Source organism: Rattus norvegicus, chromosome 18, assembly GCF_036323735.1.
Source record: "Rattus norvegicus strain BN/NHsdMcwi chromosome 18, GRCr8, whole genome shotgun sequence".
Classification (NCBI taxonomy): Eukaryota; Metazoa; Chordata; class Mammalia; order Rodentia; family Muridae; genus Rattus; species Rattus norvegicus.
The window spans coordinates 67416260-67432786 of NC_086036.1; the positions used below are offsets into that span (position 1 = coordinate 67416260).

Below are 16527 nucleotides of genomic sequence, written 5' to 3' on the forward strand. Positions count from 1 at the left end.
AATATTTCATCTCTTTGTATATAAAGCAATAAAATGTAGAGTTTATTCTATTTTGGGTATGTTACCATATTTCAGCTGGTTCACTTTATTTATCTAAATTTCAGGTTATTTAATTATAAAGTGTATTATGGAGATTCAAATATCTAGTTTTTAATAATATGTACATAATGAGTTTTTAATAAGTGAATAAATGAAATGAAAGAATGAATGAATCACCTTGAAAAGACAGACAAAAGACTTCACCTCATGTAAAATAATTGTATAGCTTGGATCACATAGGAAATAAACTGTATTCAGTATAAATTGAAAATAATTCAAATAATTTCATTTTTACAAGTAAAAATAATCACTTGCTAATGAAATTATTCATACTCACAAGGGTATTATTAAAGGCACTGAGAAATTCTTCTACTTTATAGACAAAGAAAATTATATGTTAGTGTTAAATCTAAAAGAACAATTTAGGAACAACAATTGGCAGGAAAAACACTTATAAATGTATTTCCTAGGGTTAATGCCAATCGCAATTTTATTTATGTAAGAAGCTGTCTTTATATTACAGAGGTGTTTATCATTCGCCAACATTGAAGAGGTAGAAGCTTTTAAGACAGAAGAAGAGACAGAGACAGATAGAGAAGTGGGAGGGAAGGAGAGAGAGAAAAACAGAGAGAGAGAGAGAGAGAGAGAGAGAGAGAGAGAGAATATTAGTTCAACTTAGGGACTTGGGAGATTAAAGTCTACCAATCACTGACATTCCCATCTAAAACATTCTTACTTCTATTATCACATTTCTATGATTTATTTGTTCATGATATAGAACAGCATTTCTCTTCATTCATTCCTGTTGATTCCCCTTCACATTTTATATCTGTAAGTATCCTGTAACCAGTCCAGTGTTTATTTTCTTTAAGAAAGAAACTACAAATGGACAATATAGATCTCTTGTGAACATCTCTCAGAGTCTATCTAAAGAACTGAGGTCCAGGCTAAGACATTGACAGTCCTTGGACTCTCCTTTGGGGGAGGTTTTCGAAAAGTAATTAGAAACAGTCTTCTGGGAGGAAAAGTCTCATAGTATTGTATTGGTCGAATTTTGTGGTATAACATGCACCACAAGGCCAATTTCTGACTAACAGCATGATGTCCCTGAAAGAATTGGGGACATGTGGGCCGTATTCATATAATATAAATATCCCTCTGAGTAGAGATATTATCAGACTATAATGATATTATGATGAAATGGTAGGTTTAGCATACAAATTTGTTCAACATCATTTAACTATGAGTTTATGTAATTATTTTAATTATGTCTTTGTTTAAAGATTGGCTGTATTTCAGAGACTTCTAATACTTTGATTATTTCTTATGAACTAGTACAGGATGACTGCAATATAGTAATGTCATTGTCCCAGGGAGAACATTTTTGTCTTTGCAGCTTATACCAAAATCAGATTTAACACATTAAAGACATGAAAGCCAGGGGGTTCATAAGAGATGGAGGGACACACAGAACATCCCTAGGTATCCCATTTGCACCCATGTTTGAGAATACAACACTTCTTGGTGGGGAAGTGGGAGAGTCATGAGTGTGTTTGTGGGTGCAGGGGGGAAGGCATTTTTAAGTCAAGCTCATCTTTTAGAGGATGGTGGGTTCTTTGATGGCTGACCACTTCTGTTCTGCTCTCCCCAGATCTTGCTTTTCTAAAGTACAGCTGGTTGGTGGCTTACAGTTCTGCCAGTTTAGCTACTGTCAGCTGAAGTACAAGCAGAGTCCAGAGGGTGAATAGACTCAGAGTTACCTGCCCTGGGAATCAGGTTCTCTGACCCATGTTTCACAAACTAAAACAACCTTGGCCAAATTACACTGAAGTCAAGGGCAACGAAAAAGCACCAGGATTCTCTTTAAAATAGGCAGGGAACACACAACTGCTTACTTTATTGCAGGAAATGAACTAATTGCTTTTGTAGACGTTGTTCAGTCCCAGGCACTGTCTGTCACTCCTTTGTTTCACACTAATGGCTGCTGTCATGAAAATGTGGCCACCAAGTAATGTAGCAAGTCTTATATTAAAATGGTGGAGCTAAATAATGGTGACTGTTGTATGTGTATTCATTAAACAACAATGTAATAAACAGACGAATCAATTAAGTCCATGAAATACTTAACATAGGTGTATATCAGAAATGAAATTTACTTCATTTTCTATTCTCTGATAAAACTTTCCAAATAATAATAAAATTTAGAAAATGTTAAATGCGAACAGAGCCCCCGATCTTGTAAGTGGCATATTGTTTGATGAACTTACCAGTGAGGGTTTCTATTGCTGTGGTAAAACACCAGGACCGAAAGCAAGGTGAGGAGGAAAGGGTTTCCTGCTGCTTAGAGATTACATCACAGTTCATCACCAGGGACCTCAAACCGCAGGAACCAGGAGTTTATCCAAAGGCCATGAAGAAAGGCTGCTCAGCGGTTCCTACTCAACCAGTTTTCTTCCTTGATTGCAAGCTTTTTTTTTTTTTTTGAATGGATCCTTACTTTTCTCTCTTTTTTTAATTGGATGTTTTATTTATTTATTTACATTTCAAATGTTATCCCCTTTCCCAGTTTCCCCTCCACAAATCCCCTATCCCATCCCTCTCCCACTGCTTCTAGGATGTTCCCCCATCCACCCAGGCCCACCTTTACTTACTCACTTTACATCCTGCTCACTGACCCTTCCTGATCACTCCCTCCCATAATCTCCCCTCCCTTTCTCCTCTACACAGTTAGGGACCCCATAGGCATCCATGACCCTGGCATTTCAAGGCTCTGAGAGGCTACACAGAGACAAGGCAGCCCAGCTAGCTGTGTCCCACACGCAGGCAACAGCTTGTGAGAGAGCCCCTGTTCCAGTTGATCAGGAGCCACATGAAGGTCAAGCTGGATCTCTGCTCTATATGAGTGGGGAGGCCAACAACCCCAATAACCCACTCTATAAAAAAGGGGGTGCATAACTGAACAATTCTCAACAGAGAAATCCCGAATGGCAGAGAAGCACGTAAAACGGTGTTCAAAGTCCTCAGTCGTCACGGAAATGCAAAGCAAAACAACTCCGAGGTTCTATCTTACACCGATCAGAGTGACTAAGATCAAAAAGTCAAGAGAGAGCACGGTCTGGAGAGAATGTGGAGCACGGGGCTCACTCCTCCATCGCTGGTGGAAGTGCAAACTGGTACAACCACTTAGGAAATCAATTTGGCATCTTCTCGGAAACTGCAAATAGCTCTTCCTCAAGACCCAGTTATACCAACCACCCTTCTTTCTCATAAGCACCCAGGGCCACACATCCAGGAGTGACACAACCTACACTAAGCTGGGCCCTCCCTGATCATCCTTCATTCGTCATTCCAAATAAATTATCCATCAGGAAAAGGCACCAAGGTTTGCTCACAAGCCCGTCTGCTGTGGCATTTTCTTAGTAGAGGTTCTTCATTCAAACATGACTCTCGCTTGTGTGAAGGTGACATAAAATAGACAGAACAGCAAAGCTATGTGTGTTTGCATTTGAATGAAACTTAATAAGTTTCTCTTTGAAGTACAGAGAAACCCAATTCATGTTTTGTTTTAAAGTCAGGAGGCATTGGCTTACACAGCAATCCTTATTGTGTATACGTCTTCAACTTATCGATGTAAAAATGAAATAAAAAACTATCTCTTTAACAGCTACTGCCTCAGTGAGAATGCGAAATGGTCTATCAAGTAGATTTTCCTGAAAGCTGAGAAATGCTAAGGTGGGTGGAGCTTGAGGCACAACCTGAGAAGCGGGGAAAGAAACAAAAGAAAACAAATTCTGCTATTACTTAATCTGGAAACCAAATTGAAGTGTTTCTAGCAGACACAATTAATTCTTCCTCCTTGCACTAATATGAGTTATGCAATGTGAAAATTGGCCCTCGGAAATACTGACTTATTAAGTGTAATATGTGTTACCTACCCCAACAAAATGTTCGGTGTGTCTGGAAAATTCAGGTGAGATCATAGGAGCAGTTGAGAAAAGGTGTTTGAGAAACATGATGCTAATTGCAGGTAGACTGTATCAATCACCTAGAAAGAGCTTTACAGTGACACAGTTCATACAGTCCGGAAACACCCTCAAAGGCCATCGGGTTCTGTATAGAAAGACAGCGTATAATCAAAGTAAATCTATGAGTATTTCTGTACCAGATGAAATTTAGAATTCAAGCAGATAAAGTGAAGCAGGGTCATTTTTTGGTTTGGTTAGTTTGGATTTCTGAGACGGTGCACCAGTCTATTACACAAATGTCCTGCAACTCATTATAAATGGTAGATTGTGAACTCTGGATCTTTATCCAGTCTGGTCTCAAGGTCACAACAATCTTCTTTGCACCAACCTCACAGGTGGCATAGTGGTTTTTCGCCATGATTCAGCTTAGAGGACTCAGGGAGAGAGATGTAAATATCAAGTTTGGTTACAAAGGAAACTAAGCCTTAGCATACACTCACATTTACACAGGTATACTATTATCCATCAACATTTCTTCTATAATCATCCAATTTACGTAACCTTGGATTAGCTTTGTTTATCATTTAAATTAATAATACTTCATTATAAAACGTGTACCTCAAATTATGATTTGCATTTGCTCCGTGTTTTAGCATCTATTTCCGCATGGTTCCAGAACAATGCCGCTAGATAATTAGAGGCTTTATTTGATTGCCAGCCAACCTTGGGGGCTAAGATAATGGCTCATTTTTGTAATTCCAATTCTTGCCTGAGAACTTTCAATAACGAACTCGCTCTATAACTTTAGATTGAGAAAAAAATAATTACATTTGGAAATGCCCCAAAATTTCAAGTTAGTTTTCTAAGGTTTACTGAGGTATCAGCTTTGGTCTCTTGACAAATTGCAGTTCTCCCAATTTATTGTTTTTTTTTTTCAGAGAGAAATATGTAATTTTGAGACACAGAATCATCCAAAAGTTTCATTCTGGGGAAAGTTAGAGTGTAGATGTATTTGTTACTTTTCTGTTATTTATGACAAAATACCAGACATTAGATGGAGGAATTATGTATCTTGTATTACAGTTTCAGAGGGTTCAGTCAATCAATGCCTTAGCAGAATATCAAAGTAGACACAACATGAGTAGGAAGAGAGCTGAACTAGAGACCAATGCAGAATAGAGCAAGAAATAACACACACACACACACACACACACACACACACACACACACACACACACAGAGAGAGAGAGAGAGAGAGAGAGAGAGACTACTTCCCTTTTCTAGAACCATGAGAAGTAGTTCTATCCAAGGTCCCTCTTGAGACCAGATATTCAAATCATAAGTCAGCATAGTACATTATATTTCCAGCCCAAGCAACAGGGCAATTTTTGCCCTCTCTTTTTTTCTAACACACTTGGATCTGCCTCTGTTACCTACAGAGGTCTCTAACACTTTCAGGATGGGCAAAACTGTGTCCTAGGTGTTGATCTAAAGCTAATCTTCTGCCTGGGACCTAACTCCACAAAGATCATAAACCACTTAACAGTAAGATTTATTTTTCTTGCTTTTTTCCCCTCCTTAGTTCTTTGGGTGGTTCTGGGAATATAACTGAGCTTGTATAAGATTCAGTGTACTTTGGAAAGTAGCAGTAATAAACTAATTATTTGACATTACCATTTCTCATTATCTAGCATCTTCCAGTATGACTCTACCTCACTTGGCCTTCATAGACAATTTAAAGAGCATGACGGTGATAGTTAGCTTTGATTGCTGACCTGATGATTACACTGTGAAACCACCTGGGATGGGAATCTGAGAGAGGAGCTGCCTAGATTACATTGGACTGTGGCTGTGGCTGTGAAATACTTTCTTAATTAAGTTATTTAAGGTTGTAGAACCCATACTGAATGCCATGAGCACTATCTCACAGGCCAAGCTTTGGACTAAACGAAAACGAGAGAGCAAGCAAGTTCTGGAATGCATGCTAACCCGTGGCTCTCTGCTCTTGACTGTTCATGAAAAATGTCTACTTCTGACATGTGCCTATTGCAGCACTGCCCCTCTGTAACATACAGTAACATGGACTTGTAAGAAAAATCACCTTTCCTGCCTTATATTCCTCATGTGTAAATATTTCTCCAGAGCAATAGATAAACTAAAAGAATGGGCCTCTTTGTTTGCCAAAACATCTAATGCGCTTGTACTTTTGCCCAGCAAAGTACCCACCTTCTCCCCAAACCCCACCAAGTCTTTGACAAAACTATACCAGCAATGAAATAGCTAGTCATGGAAAGAAGAATACATTCGCAATCCCATAAGAAGAACAACAAGATTAGCCAACCAGACCACCCAGAGCTCCCAACTAAACCACCAACCAAAGAGTACACACAGAGGGGCCCATGGTTCCAGCTACATATGTAACTAAGGATTGCCTTATTGGACATTGCTGGGAGGGAAGCCCCTTGGTTCTGTGGAGGCTTGATGACCCAGCTAGGGTACTGAAGCAGGAGTGGATAGGACGTTGAGGGAACACCCTCAAGAGGCAGGGGGAGAGGATAGGGAGTTTATGGAGGAAAAACTGGGAAGGGCGATAATGTCTGAAATGTTAATAATTAAAATAACCAATAAAGTGAAAGAAAAAGTTAGTATTGATCACTATAATGTTGGCTAACCACAGAGCCTATCTTCCCATCTTCAAAGAGTCACTTATTTCTTGTGTAAGACGTTATAACGTAATGATGACTTTTGGTTGGACTGGCTACCTTCACAGCTTCAAAAAGTCTAGAATCTACTATCCTCTGTGATCTTGTTCCAAGACTAAACTCTGCCCCTCTTTATTTACTAAGGCTGTGACTTCTTGTCTACCAATAGGACTGTATACTTGAATTCTTCCTTTCTAGTTTCTGCAGGGTTAAGTTCCCCTCTGAGTTATTTCTAGAAATTGCAATACCTCACAGGTTTGTAATCAAAACAACCAAAGTGGTCAAAGCAATAAAATTCCTCTTGAACATTTAACTCTCTTTTAGGTATCATCAAGTGTTTTCTGTCCACTTAAAGAAAAACAATCGCAAACCAACATTCATTCTGTTCTGTCTCTGAACACTAGGTCTGTTTTAATCCTCTTCCCGTGGCAGTCATTGTCTTGTCATCACTTAACGATATCTATCATCCAGACCTGGAAGGGCTAACAGTCCCCAAATTCTGTAAAATGGTTCTACTATTAGTTAAGGCAAGGCCATCTCACCTCTTTTTCCCACATTTTCTCCTTCTAGATGACCAATCTCAGTGTATAATTTTGTGTCAAATTTTGTCTTAAAGCATTTTCACTAAGAGCTAGGTTTATTAGTAGTAATTCATTACTTGGAGCTTAAACTAAGCTAGCCACTGTTTTACCAGTCTTAGCTCCTGTGTCATCACTTTTGACGCCCTCAAAGCCATTTACTGTCATCTTGGTGTATTTAATTTTCTCACAGAACTCAATCACTTTGGGGGTGAATTATCCAATTGTTTACTACTCAATTATTGTTCATGAAATATAAATAAGCCCTAGGAAATAACGGTGTTTTATTGCCCTTCTTCAAAGCTCAGAGTTGATATTGCTGTAATTCATTTTGTGAGCAGCACTTACAGAATTATAACACATAAGTGAAGTGAGAGTTGAACTGCTGAGCACATTTCCAGGCACAAAATGTCAGCTGCATGTTAGTGACTTCCGCTCTTAGCTGCTTATTAAACATGATAATGAATCCAATTAGTCATAACACTGTGTTATATCTCACATTAAAATAATTGCATTTATGTAGTTTAAACATAGTTAAACCTATACCGGCGAATATTTTTCTATAAGTGAACATTTAACAATCTCTAAAATCAAATCACATAGTGCCTTCACCTACTGGCAGAATTGAACCTATTCATGTTCTCTGACTAATCAACCATTCCAACTAGAAGGGCAACTTCCATGAGCTAAATTAAAATCAGAGACCTTATCACTAGACCTAGGTTCATTTAATTTAAGACTATTATTAAACCTCCCTCTTTTCAAAAATGAATGACTTGAAGGAAATCTCATTAAACCTCATGGAAAGGCAAAAGCAAGCTCTGACTGCAGAGCGAACCTGAAATGGGAACATTAGAAATATGTATGATGAAGTTTAAATTACATGCGATAAGAGTATGAAGTCAAAACTCTAAAGGAAATGGCTCTGTTCTATATTTAATCCCTTTGTCAAAATTCCCTCTGTACATATACTAAGTAGCAATGCTTGCAACAAATTTGAAAAGAGTAAAAATGTTTCAAATCTTAATTCACAAATAGCCCTCAAAATGTATATTTTAAGTGTATGGAATATGAATAATGAGAAGATTCTATAAAATCTTTGCTAAGTTTGGCTTGCCTGAATCAGAAGTTCACACTGGCAAAATGCGCCTGAAAGGCACTGAAATTTATAGTAGACGTCATAAACATATCTGTGGGAACTTTATAAAAACTCTTGGATTCCCCACCAATTGACCACTTTCAGTTCTTCACCTGCTGTATACAGAATGTCTCATCAACAATTGTCATCATATTGTTCTTGGTCTAGCAACCATAATTATTGAAATATCATTTGTTCATATCTTTTCTTGTGCCTAGGGGACACTGTCTAGCAAAAGATGCCCCGGCTGTCTGGCTGCTAAATCGTTCTGCACACTGTTCTATAATCCTTCCTAATTCACATGGATACGTGGGAGCGAGCCAATTCTTGCACACATGATATTTGATCTCCAGTGGTTAGTCCTGGATATATGAACACATATGTATTCACACACAAGAGCAATAATTGAAGAAGGGATTATGACTTTGTAAGATTGCGTGGGAGAAGGTTAAGAACAGGAGCAGAGTCAGGAGGGTATAAATTATATAAACGTGCAGTTCATCTAAGAAATTCTTCAAAACCACTCTGCTCATACTGACAAGATTGTGGGGTGAGGGGAACACTCATCCATTAAAGAGGAAGTGTAAATGTTTGCAGCAACTATAGAAATCAGTATGGTGGTTCCTCGCGAAGCTAGGAATACATTTGACAAAAGAACCAAGTCTAAAACTCTTGGGATTATTCCCAAAGGTCTCTATATTTACTACAGAGTCACTTACTCAAACTTGCCCTTTGCTGCTGTATTCATAATATGCAGAAATTGGAAACAACCTAGATATTCATCGATAGAAGAATGGATAACGAAAATGCGACACACTGACACAATAAAATACTATTCAGCTGTTAAAAAATAATATTATCAGGTAAATAGATTAAACTAAAAAAATAACCATCCTATGAGAGGGTGATCTGGATGCAAAATAACAAATATAATATAGTGTTATTCCTTTACATATTGATGTAAGCTATAAACCTTTCTTAATCATGCTGAACGACCAGTTATTTAGTCAGAGAATGACAAATGTAATGTTTTTCTCTTATGTATGGATGTGAGCTATAATCCTATGTTAGTCCGAATAACCACAGAAATTAGGAATAGAATAAAGGACTGAAGGAGTGAAGGGTCACTCAAAAGGGGGGAATAAAAGTATAATTAGAGAGAAGTAGGGAGCTGTGAATACATGGATTAAATGAAGAAGAGGAGAGAAGGGGGAATTACAGGGGAGAATATGGGAAAGAACAGTAACAATAAAGGTTTTTTGAGGGGACATATAATAAACTAATATTGTAGATGCTTCAAAAATAAATACACAAATGAAAGGAATTTAAATGAAATCACCAAATAAGGAGGGAAAAACAGCCCCAAGTGTAACTTCAAGTGTCTGGAGTGGATTACATATAATTGAATAAACAGGAAGGGGCAAAGGGAACCAAGAAACAATTCAGACTATTGTCCAACCTATTGGTTTCTTTCCAAAAACTAAGGGTAAAGACCTTTCGCTGGAGACAAAAAAAATGTTATTTTATATAATTGCTATATCAATATATAGTATCTATGATACTGGAAGGTACTCTGCATGGTCCCCATAGAAAAAAGATAAATGCCAACTCTGATCCAAGCCCTTTTATCTAAAATTGTGAGCTGCTTTAATGAAACCCTACTGCAATAATGACACAAATGTTGTGAAACAACCAACCATTTTATGATTGGAGTTAAGGCCCACTCTCTGATATGAAACCCGTCTTTGACACTCATTACTCAGCTGTCCAAGAAACTAAGACTAGATACATCATGGGCATAGAAGAAACTCAAACACTGTTGTCATAATAAAGGAAGACAGTAATAAAATGTCTCCTAAGGACGTTCTGTTATACATAGAGATCAGTTACTCGCTCAGTCATTATCAGAGATGTGTTCTCCTTGAGGAGACAGGAAATAATACAGGGACAACTAGACAATGTGCAGAGACCGAAAGACCTTGGGACACTCAGTTGTAAATGGAATGTATCCATCAAATTCCTCCCCTCAAGTTTCAAAGAGCTATTCAGAATGAGGTAGAGAGCTTGTAGGAGACAGTATGTTTCAGACACAAGAGGACTGACGACACACAAATGAACTCACAGAGACTGGATTGGGACATCATGCACAGAGTCTGCATAGGTCCAAATCCTGAACATAATCTCTTGATTCTAAATACAAAGCTGTCTCTGATAGACAACTGCTTGTCAAGAAAAAAATATTTCCTCCACAGGATTCTTACTGGGTATAGAAATAATATTTAAGGATACGTCTCATGTTACAAAACCAAAACACAGCTCACTTATGTTTTTGTAGATTTGTTGTCTCATATTTTTGTTGGATATCTTTTTTTTTTCTCTACTCACTGTTCTTTTGCTTGGATTTCATAGTTTTCAATATTGTGTTTTACAGGTTTTGTTTGTATGCTTGTGTGTGTGTGTGTGTGTGTGTGTGCTTCTCTCTCTGTATGTTTTGTCCTTTCCTACTATTTTATTTATTCATTTAACTACAATTTGAGTTTTTATTTGCCTGTTTGACAGAGAGAGAGAAAGAGAGAGAGAGAGAGAGAAAGAAAGAAAGAAAGAAAGAAAGAAGGAGAGAAAGAAAGAAAGAAAGAAAGAAAGAAAGAAAGAAAGAAAGAAAGAAAGAAATGCGTGCTGTAGGATGTTTGTTGAGGTGAGGTGCGAAGGATATGGGGGAAGTTGTGGGAGGGAAAACAGCAATCAGAATGTATTGTATACATTTTAAATTAAAAGATTAAATTGAATAAAAAGATTTCTGAACTGAAGATTGCTTTAACTTTTTTCTGAATTAGAATACTGCAATTGAATACTATACTTTTGTCTCTATTTGGAGATATAAATAAGTGACACAAGCTCTCTTTATGTTAGAAAGACCGTCAAACACTTTTAACACCTGTACAATCATACACATTTCCCGAAAAAAAATTCTTTACTCCTATGTACGTAACTCTGTTCAAAGAAAATGCACTGCTCCACAACCTACCTTTACTCAGGCCAATGTCCTCTGCTTCCTTGACCATATGCTAAGCAAAGTATTTTACAATAGGTAATAAAGCGATCACCATTGGCTGACTTACCCTTGAATTAACCACTTCCAGAGAGACGTTCTGAGGTGGAGCACTTGGCACTGAAAGGAATCAAATAAGGTGTGATGGTTACTGCCGACACTTGCAACAGAAATTCCAGCCCACTGATGCAAAGAGAAGGTATATCTATTTTTTTCAGATTTTATAATGAGAATTCAGTATGTTAATGCGAGCAGGCAGCCCTTTTCAATATTCTTAGAGAGAAGAGAAATAAACACTTACTTATTGTTTTGTCTCATTGGCCAGGTCAGTACACTATCTATCTATTGAGTCCCCAAAACTATTTTACAAAAGAGCACCAGGTGTAATAGCAAATAATGCTATCTAATTCCAGTTCTGTGATAAACCCCCTAGTAGGATCTATGCAAACACAGGGGAGATTTTCTAGTGGCATCCAAGGATTATCATACTGTGATTTTTTTTTTCAGGATCTGTATTATTTTATGGTGGGATAGAGCACCGTGATAGACACCTGTGTTGCTCAGTTCCTATAATGCTATCATTTTTACCCCCTAGAGAGCAAACAGGAAACAGCATTTTGTTGGTTTAGCTGCTTATAATTAAACTCGTACGATGGAGAAGCAAGCAGGTTCTTCAATAGTCTTTGGCCCACAGATTCTCTTAACCAAAGACCGGTTTATTTTTCTTTGGGGATTTTCTGTTTCCTACTATTTTTCTTACATTTAAAAATTGTTAAACATATATGCCAAAAGAGACTCAATGCAGCTCCCTTTTGGTAGCTGTACTGAATATTTACTAAATTTAAAGAGTGTGTCTCCAGCCATGTGAGCATTATGAAGACAACCATTGATCGGGTAACTGTTATGTAACCAGAAACACTCTGGTTCTCAGAGTTGCATTGTAAATAAATAAAACTCCTTGGTCACCATAGCACCAGGGACAGTATCCAATGACTTCATAGTGTCCATTTTTCTTAAATGAATTGTTCTCATTTTTACTTGTGACACATTTGTGGATGTGATAGGACTGGGCTACTCATGCATTTTAAGGACTCCCTCACCATTCTGCTTCCTCTTCTTTTCCTGTCAATTGGGTGGTGTCTGCAGTTCTTTTGCTTTTGTTTGTTTCATTGGTTTTGACTTTTTAATAGGGTACTAGTACTTAGACTTGAACTTAGGCATATCCTATACTGATTTTTGTTTAAAAATTATTCACCATCAGGGCATGTTACATTCTCAACTAATTTCTGTATTCTTCAAATTGACAATCAATTAATGTTCATGGAATCAGTGACTAGAAGAGAAATGAAGACCTACTTAAGGATTGGTTCCTGGAATTTTATGAACATGAGGGAAATTGAAATAATTTATTTGTCTTTGGTTTAAACCTATTAGAGTTTCGTAAAGATTGCAGCCAATGTATTCTGTGATAAAAATTCAGAGTCATGTGTTAATTAAACCACCAATTATTCTTTAATATTATTCTATAAGTTAGGGAACACCTCAGCTGTTTTAGTTAATATTATGACTTTTAATGAATTATGGACTACAGTGTTCACATGTCCAAATGTTTTCTAAATTCTAATTTTAATCATCAATATGAAGGGTACTGTTAGGTTTATGTGCAAATCCATGAAGCATCGGTTGAAATAGAAATTAATTGGCAGAGATGGTATGAGGTAGTAATAAAAGTTATTTTATTTTTTATGTTTCCACATTTTTAATATAAATAAATTTGTTACATACACATTGAAATGATACTTGGGTAAAATTGTCTATTAAGTACTTACCAGTCAATTTTAAAAATCAAAAGAAAATCCTCCCAAAAATAATAAATCATTTCACGTGGCCAACATATTCCATGACCTGCTGAGATCTTGCTTCCCTACTTATTTTTGACCACATCTCACACTTACTCTCATCTCGGAGCTGTCACTTAGAGAGAAGCTTAGAAATGCTCTCCTTCTATGGGCATATAGTACATCATGCCAGGGGAAGTTGGAGTTCCCTATTGTTTGACCCTTCTCTGATCCGTTCTGTAGATTATTCATTCTCCTTTTACTTTCTGGTAACAATTTAACATTTACCCAGCTGAGCCCTGCCCCACCACAGCGGAGTGGGACAGGCCAGCCTTCCCCTGCTTTGCCTCTTCTCATACTGCCAACTCACTTCCCAAACTTTGGGAAAAAATGTTTCTCATTTTATACTAATACGCCTTAAATATAATTTCACCATTCAAAGGTTCTCTGGTCCTTGTTAAAGTTTGCCCTGAAGACACATGCGAAGGTTTAAAACTGCATTCACTTATCGGTAAGCATAATTTTAAATTTCATACTCACTCCAATATGAATTCTATATAGAGCATGCCAAAATCCTTTTCAGAATATTAGAAACATTGTTAAAGCAATTAATTTATTGTCATCATCGAAACCATGTAAATGTCATTGTTAAGTCATTTTAATTAGACTTTGTTAACTTTAAAGAAACGGTGTCTTAATTTGACTGGTTTCAGACCAAGGGAGAGTAAGGTATGCTTGGTTAGGCCTGTACACCTAGAGTTTCTGTTGGGTGCCTTTTGCGTGTCTTAACTTCCTTCAATGTTAATAATGTTGACTTTTAAAGTTAACAGTCAGTGTTGGAACATAACTAACTTATTTATGGCCCACAAGCAATTTCAATTTTTATCCTTGTTGAAACAGAACATACCCTTGCTTTATCTCACATAATTTCACAAATGTCTGGAAACACATTTTCTTTTAAAAGCAAACTTTGGTAATCCTCTCAATTATGATTTGAATCTTTAGCAAGTGCTAATGATTGAATTTTGGAAGAAGGACAAAGTGTGCTAGATTTCTTTATTAGGTCGGGGTCTGTGCCTGCAAGTTATGTGATATGTTCAAATGCCACTACTTTTTTTTTAAAAAGTCATTAACTTCCACTTTGTAGTACATAAAAGCCAAAGCAAGGAGATCAATATGTGTGGAAACAACAATGTTAGAGGCATCAACATTACTTGTATTAAATGTTGATAATTGATAAAATGTAACTCTCAAAAATCTTTACTTTCACAGTGTTGGTTTATTTTGCTAATTCTCTACAATAGAACACTCTCTTTCCAGAGACAGCATATTGGTTGTTCTTGTTACAGGGCAAGTAGAGAATTCATCTTCAGTACTGTAGTTAGCAATCGATAATGGATAGGATTAGACAGTGAATGGACGTGCGCACAACACACACTCCCATGCCTATTTTTATCTTTCATAGTTGTACGGAGGGAGGAAATGTTGATCTTCAGGACGTAAAGGCAGCCCTGACAGTATGTCATTAAGCTGATGAGAAGACGTCAGAGGTTTTTCTCGGTGTGGTGGAGCCTACTGCTGTACACATTCTAAGGTGACGATAGGTCACATTCCACACTTTCTCAATAAGTGGGACATTTGAATTTGTTTCTGAGATAGACATGCTGCCATGTTCATATATTCATTGACCAAATTGACTCATGGTGTGCAATGGATCTCCTTTACAAACATGCTAATCCGAGGCACTTATCACAAAATGCTGCCATTTTTTTTGTTTTTGTTGTTAGTTGGTTGATTGGCTGTATTAATTTTTGGCGTTTGGTCATTTGATGCTATCCCTGAGTGTCTAGGATGACACAAACTTACTATTTCCAAGTCCCCATCTTCCAAGTACTGGAATTACAGGCATATACATGCACCCCTGTTTCAGATGATTTGTTTTAGCATAGTTTTGAATTTCGTCAGAAAGTAAACGTTAGAGAAATCTCAGGAGAAGTGGATGATGGCTTACACTAGAAGCCATAAGCATTAGTTATAACAAGAAGGAGCATAGACCGATGCTTACTTTGCCCCTGAATTTTTTTCTGCTCTTGGATCTTGATCTACAGTATGCCTCAATCCAGAAGAAAATATCGTAGTAGAGCTAAATTATAAATGGCAGGTATCTGGATAAAGGTATTTACAAGTAAGTTAGCAGACCTAGAAAATCATTAGAATATTGAGTTCATACAATAGATTTCTCACTTTTAATTTTGTCATAAACATTTTTCTCTGTGCCAGTATAAATTCTGAGTAGTGGTTTCCTTCAAGGATTATTCATATATTTACACCTGTGTTTTAAGGAGGAATACATACATATACATATATATGTTTACATGTTAAATTAGTAGTCCTCAAATGGAAAATCCTACAGTTCACTTTTATATAAATCCTTTGCCGAGATTTGGACGAACCTGTCTAATTACTGCTGCAAATTTCACAAGTTGATGGAAACACATAAATAGGCAAAAGGTTATCTTACAAGTTTAACAGAATAGAAAACAGAACTATGTACTGGTCCACATAACACTGATACATATGCCATTCATTCTTTTAGTGTGGGCATAGGTTAGCCTATTTGATTTTTATTTATGACACCAAAAATCGACGGAGACCAGTGCTGTGCAACAGAGGAGTGAAAATAGGAGATCCTTTAATGTAAGTCAGTTCATCTCAGTGTGGTGCAGGACCTTAGCGTGGGTAACAGAGGATGGTGGAGAAGAGCAAGCATGAGATGAAGTAGACAGAGGGGAACTTGGTACTGTCCAGGTGGGAGCCAATAGCACATGTTTTATTGAACGTTTAAAGGCTCTGAGTTGATGATAAAGATGGTGTTACAGATGAGGTCAGGGTGCCACACAGGAGCACCCGACGATCCCTCATTTTTCTTATCAAATGCATCTAATAAAGAGAATTTAGTAATCCCAACCACTACTTTGACTTGAGGTGATAGTCATAGAGTTTCTTTATCAATGACAGACAATTTTCTGCGCATTGCAGCATTTCCAGAAGATAATTCTTGGACTAATGACTAACAATCTATCTTTCTCACTTATGACATTTAAAATCAAAGTGGAGAATAAGACTGCAGTATTACAGTTCAGAGTGTGAATGAAATCTACATAAATTATGTAAAATACTCATTTTCATTTGTTTTTCTTTTATTTTTATAATTATAA

General features: G+C 37.0%; 1 protein-coding gene across 9 annotated transcripts in view; it reads right to left on the reverse strand.

Moving 5' to 3' along the window:
- Positions 1 to 16527, reverse strand: part of Dcc (DCC netrin 1 receptor) — a 1103888-nt gene that overhangs the window by 271988 nt on the left and 815373 nt on the right. For all 9 annotated transcript variants that reach the window (XM_008772087.4, XM_063277120.1, XM_063277119.1 and 6 more), the window contains one exon: positions 11542 to 11591. In XM_008772087.4, the coding sequence (XP_008770309.2) occupies positions 11542 to 11591 (50 nt within the window). The remainder of the gene's footprint in view (positions 1 to 11541; positions 11592 to 16527) is intronic.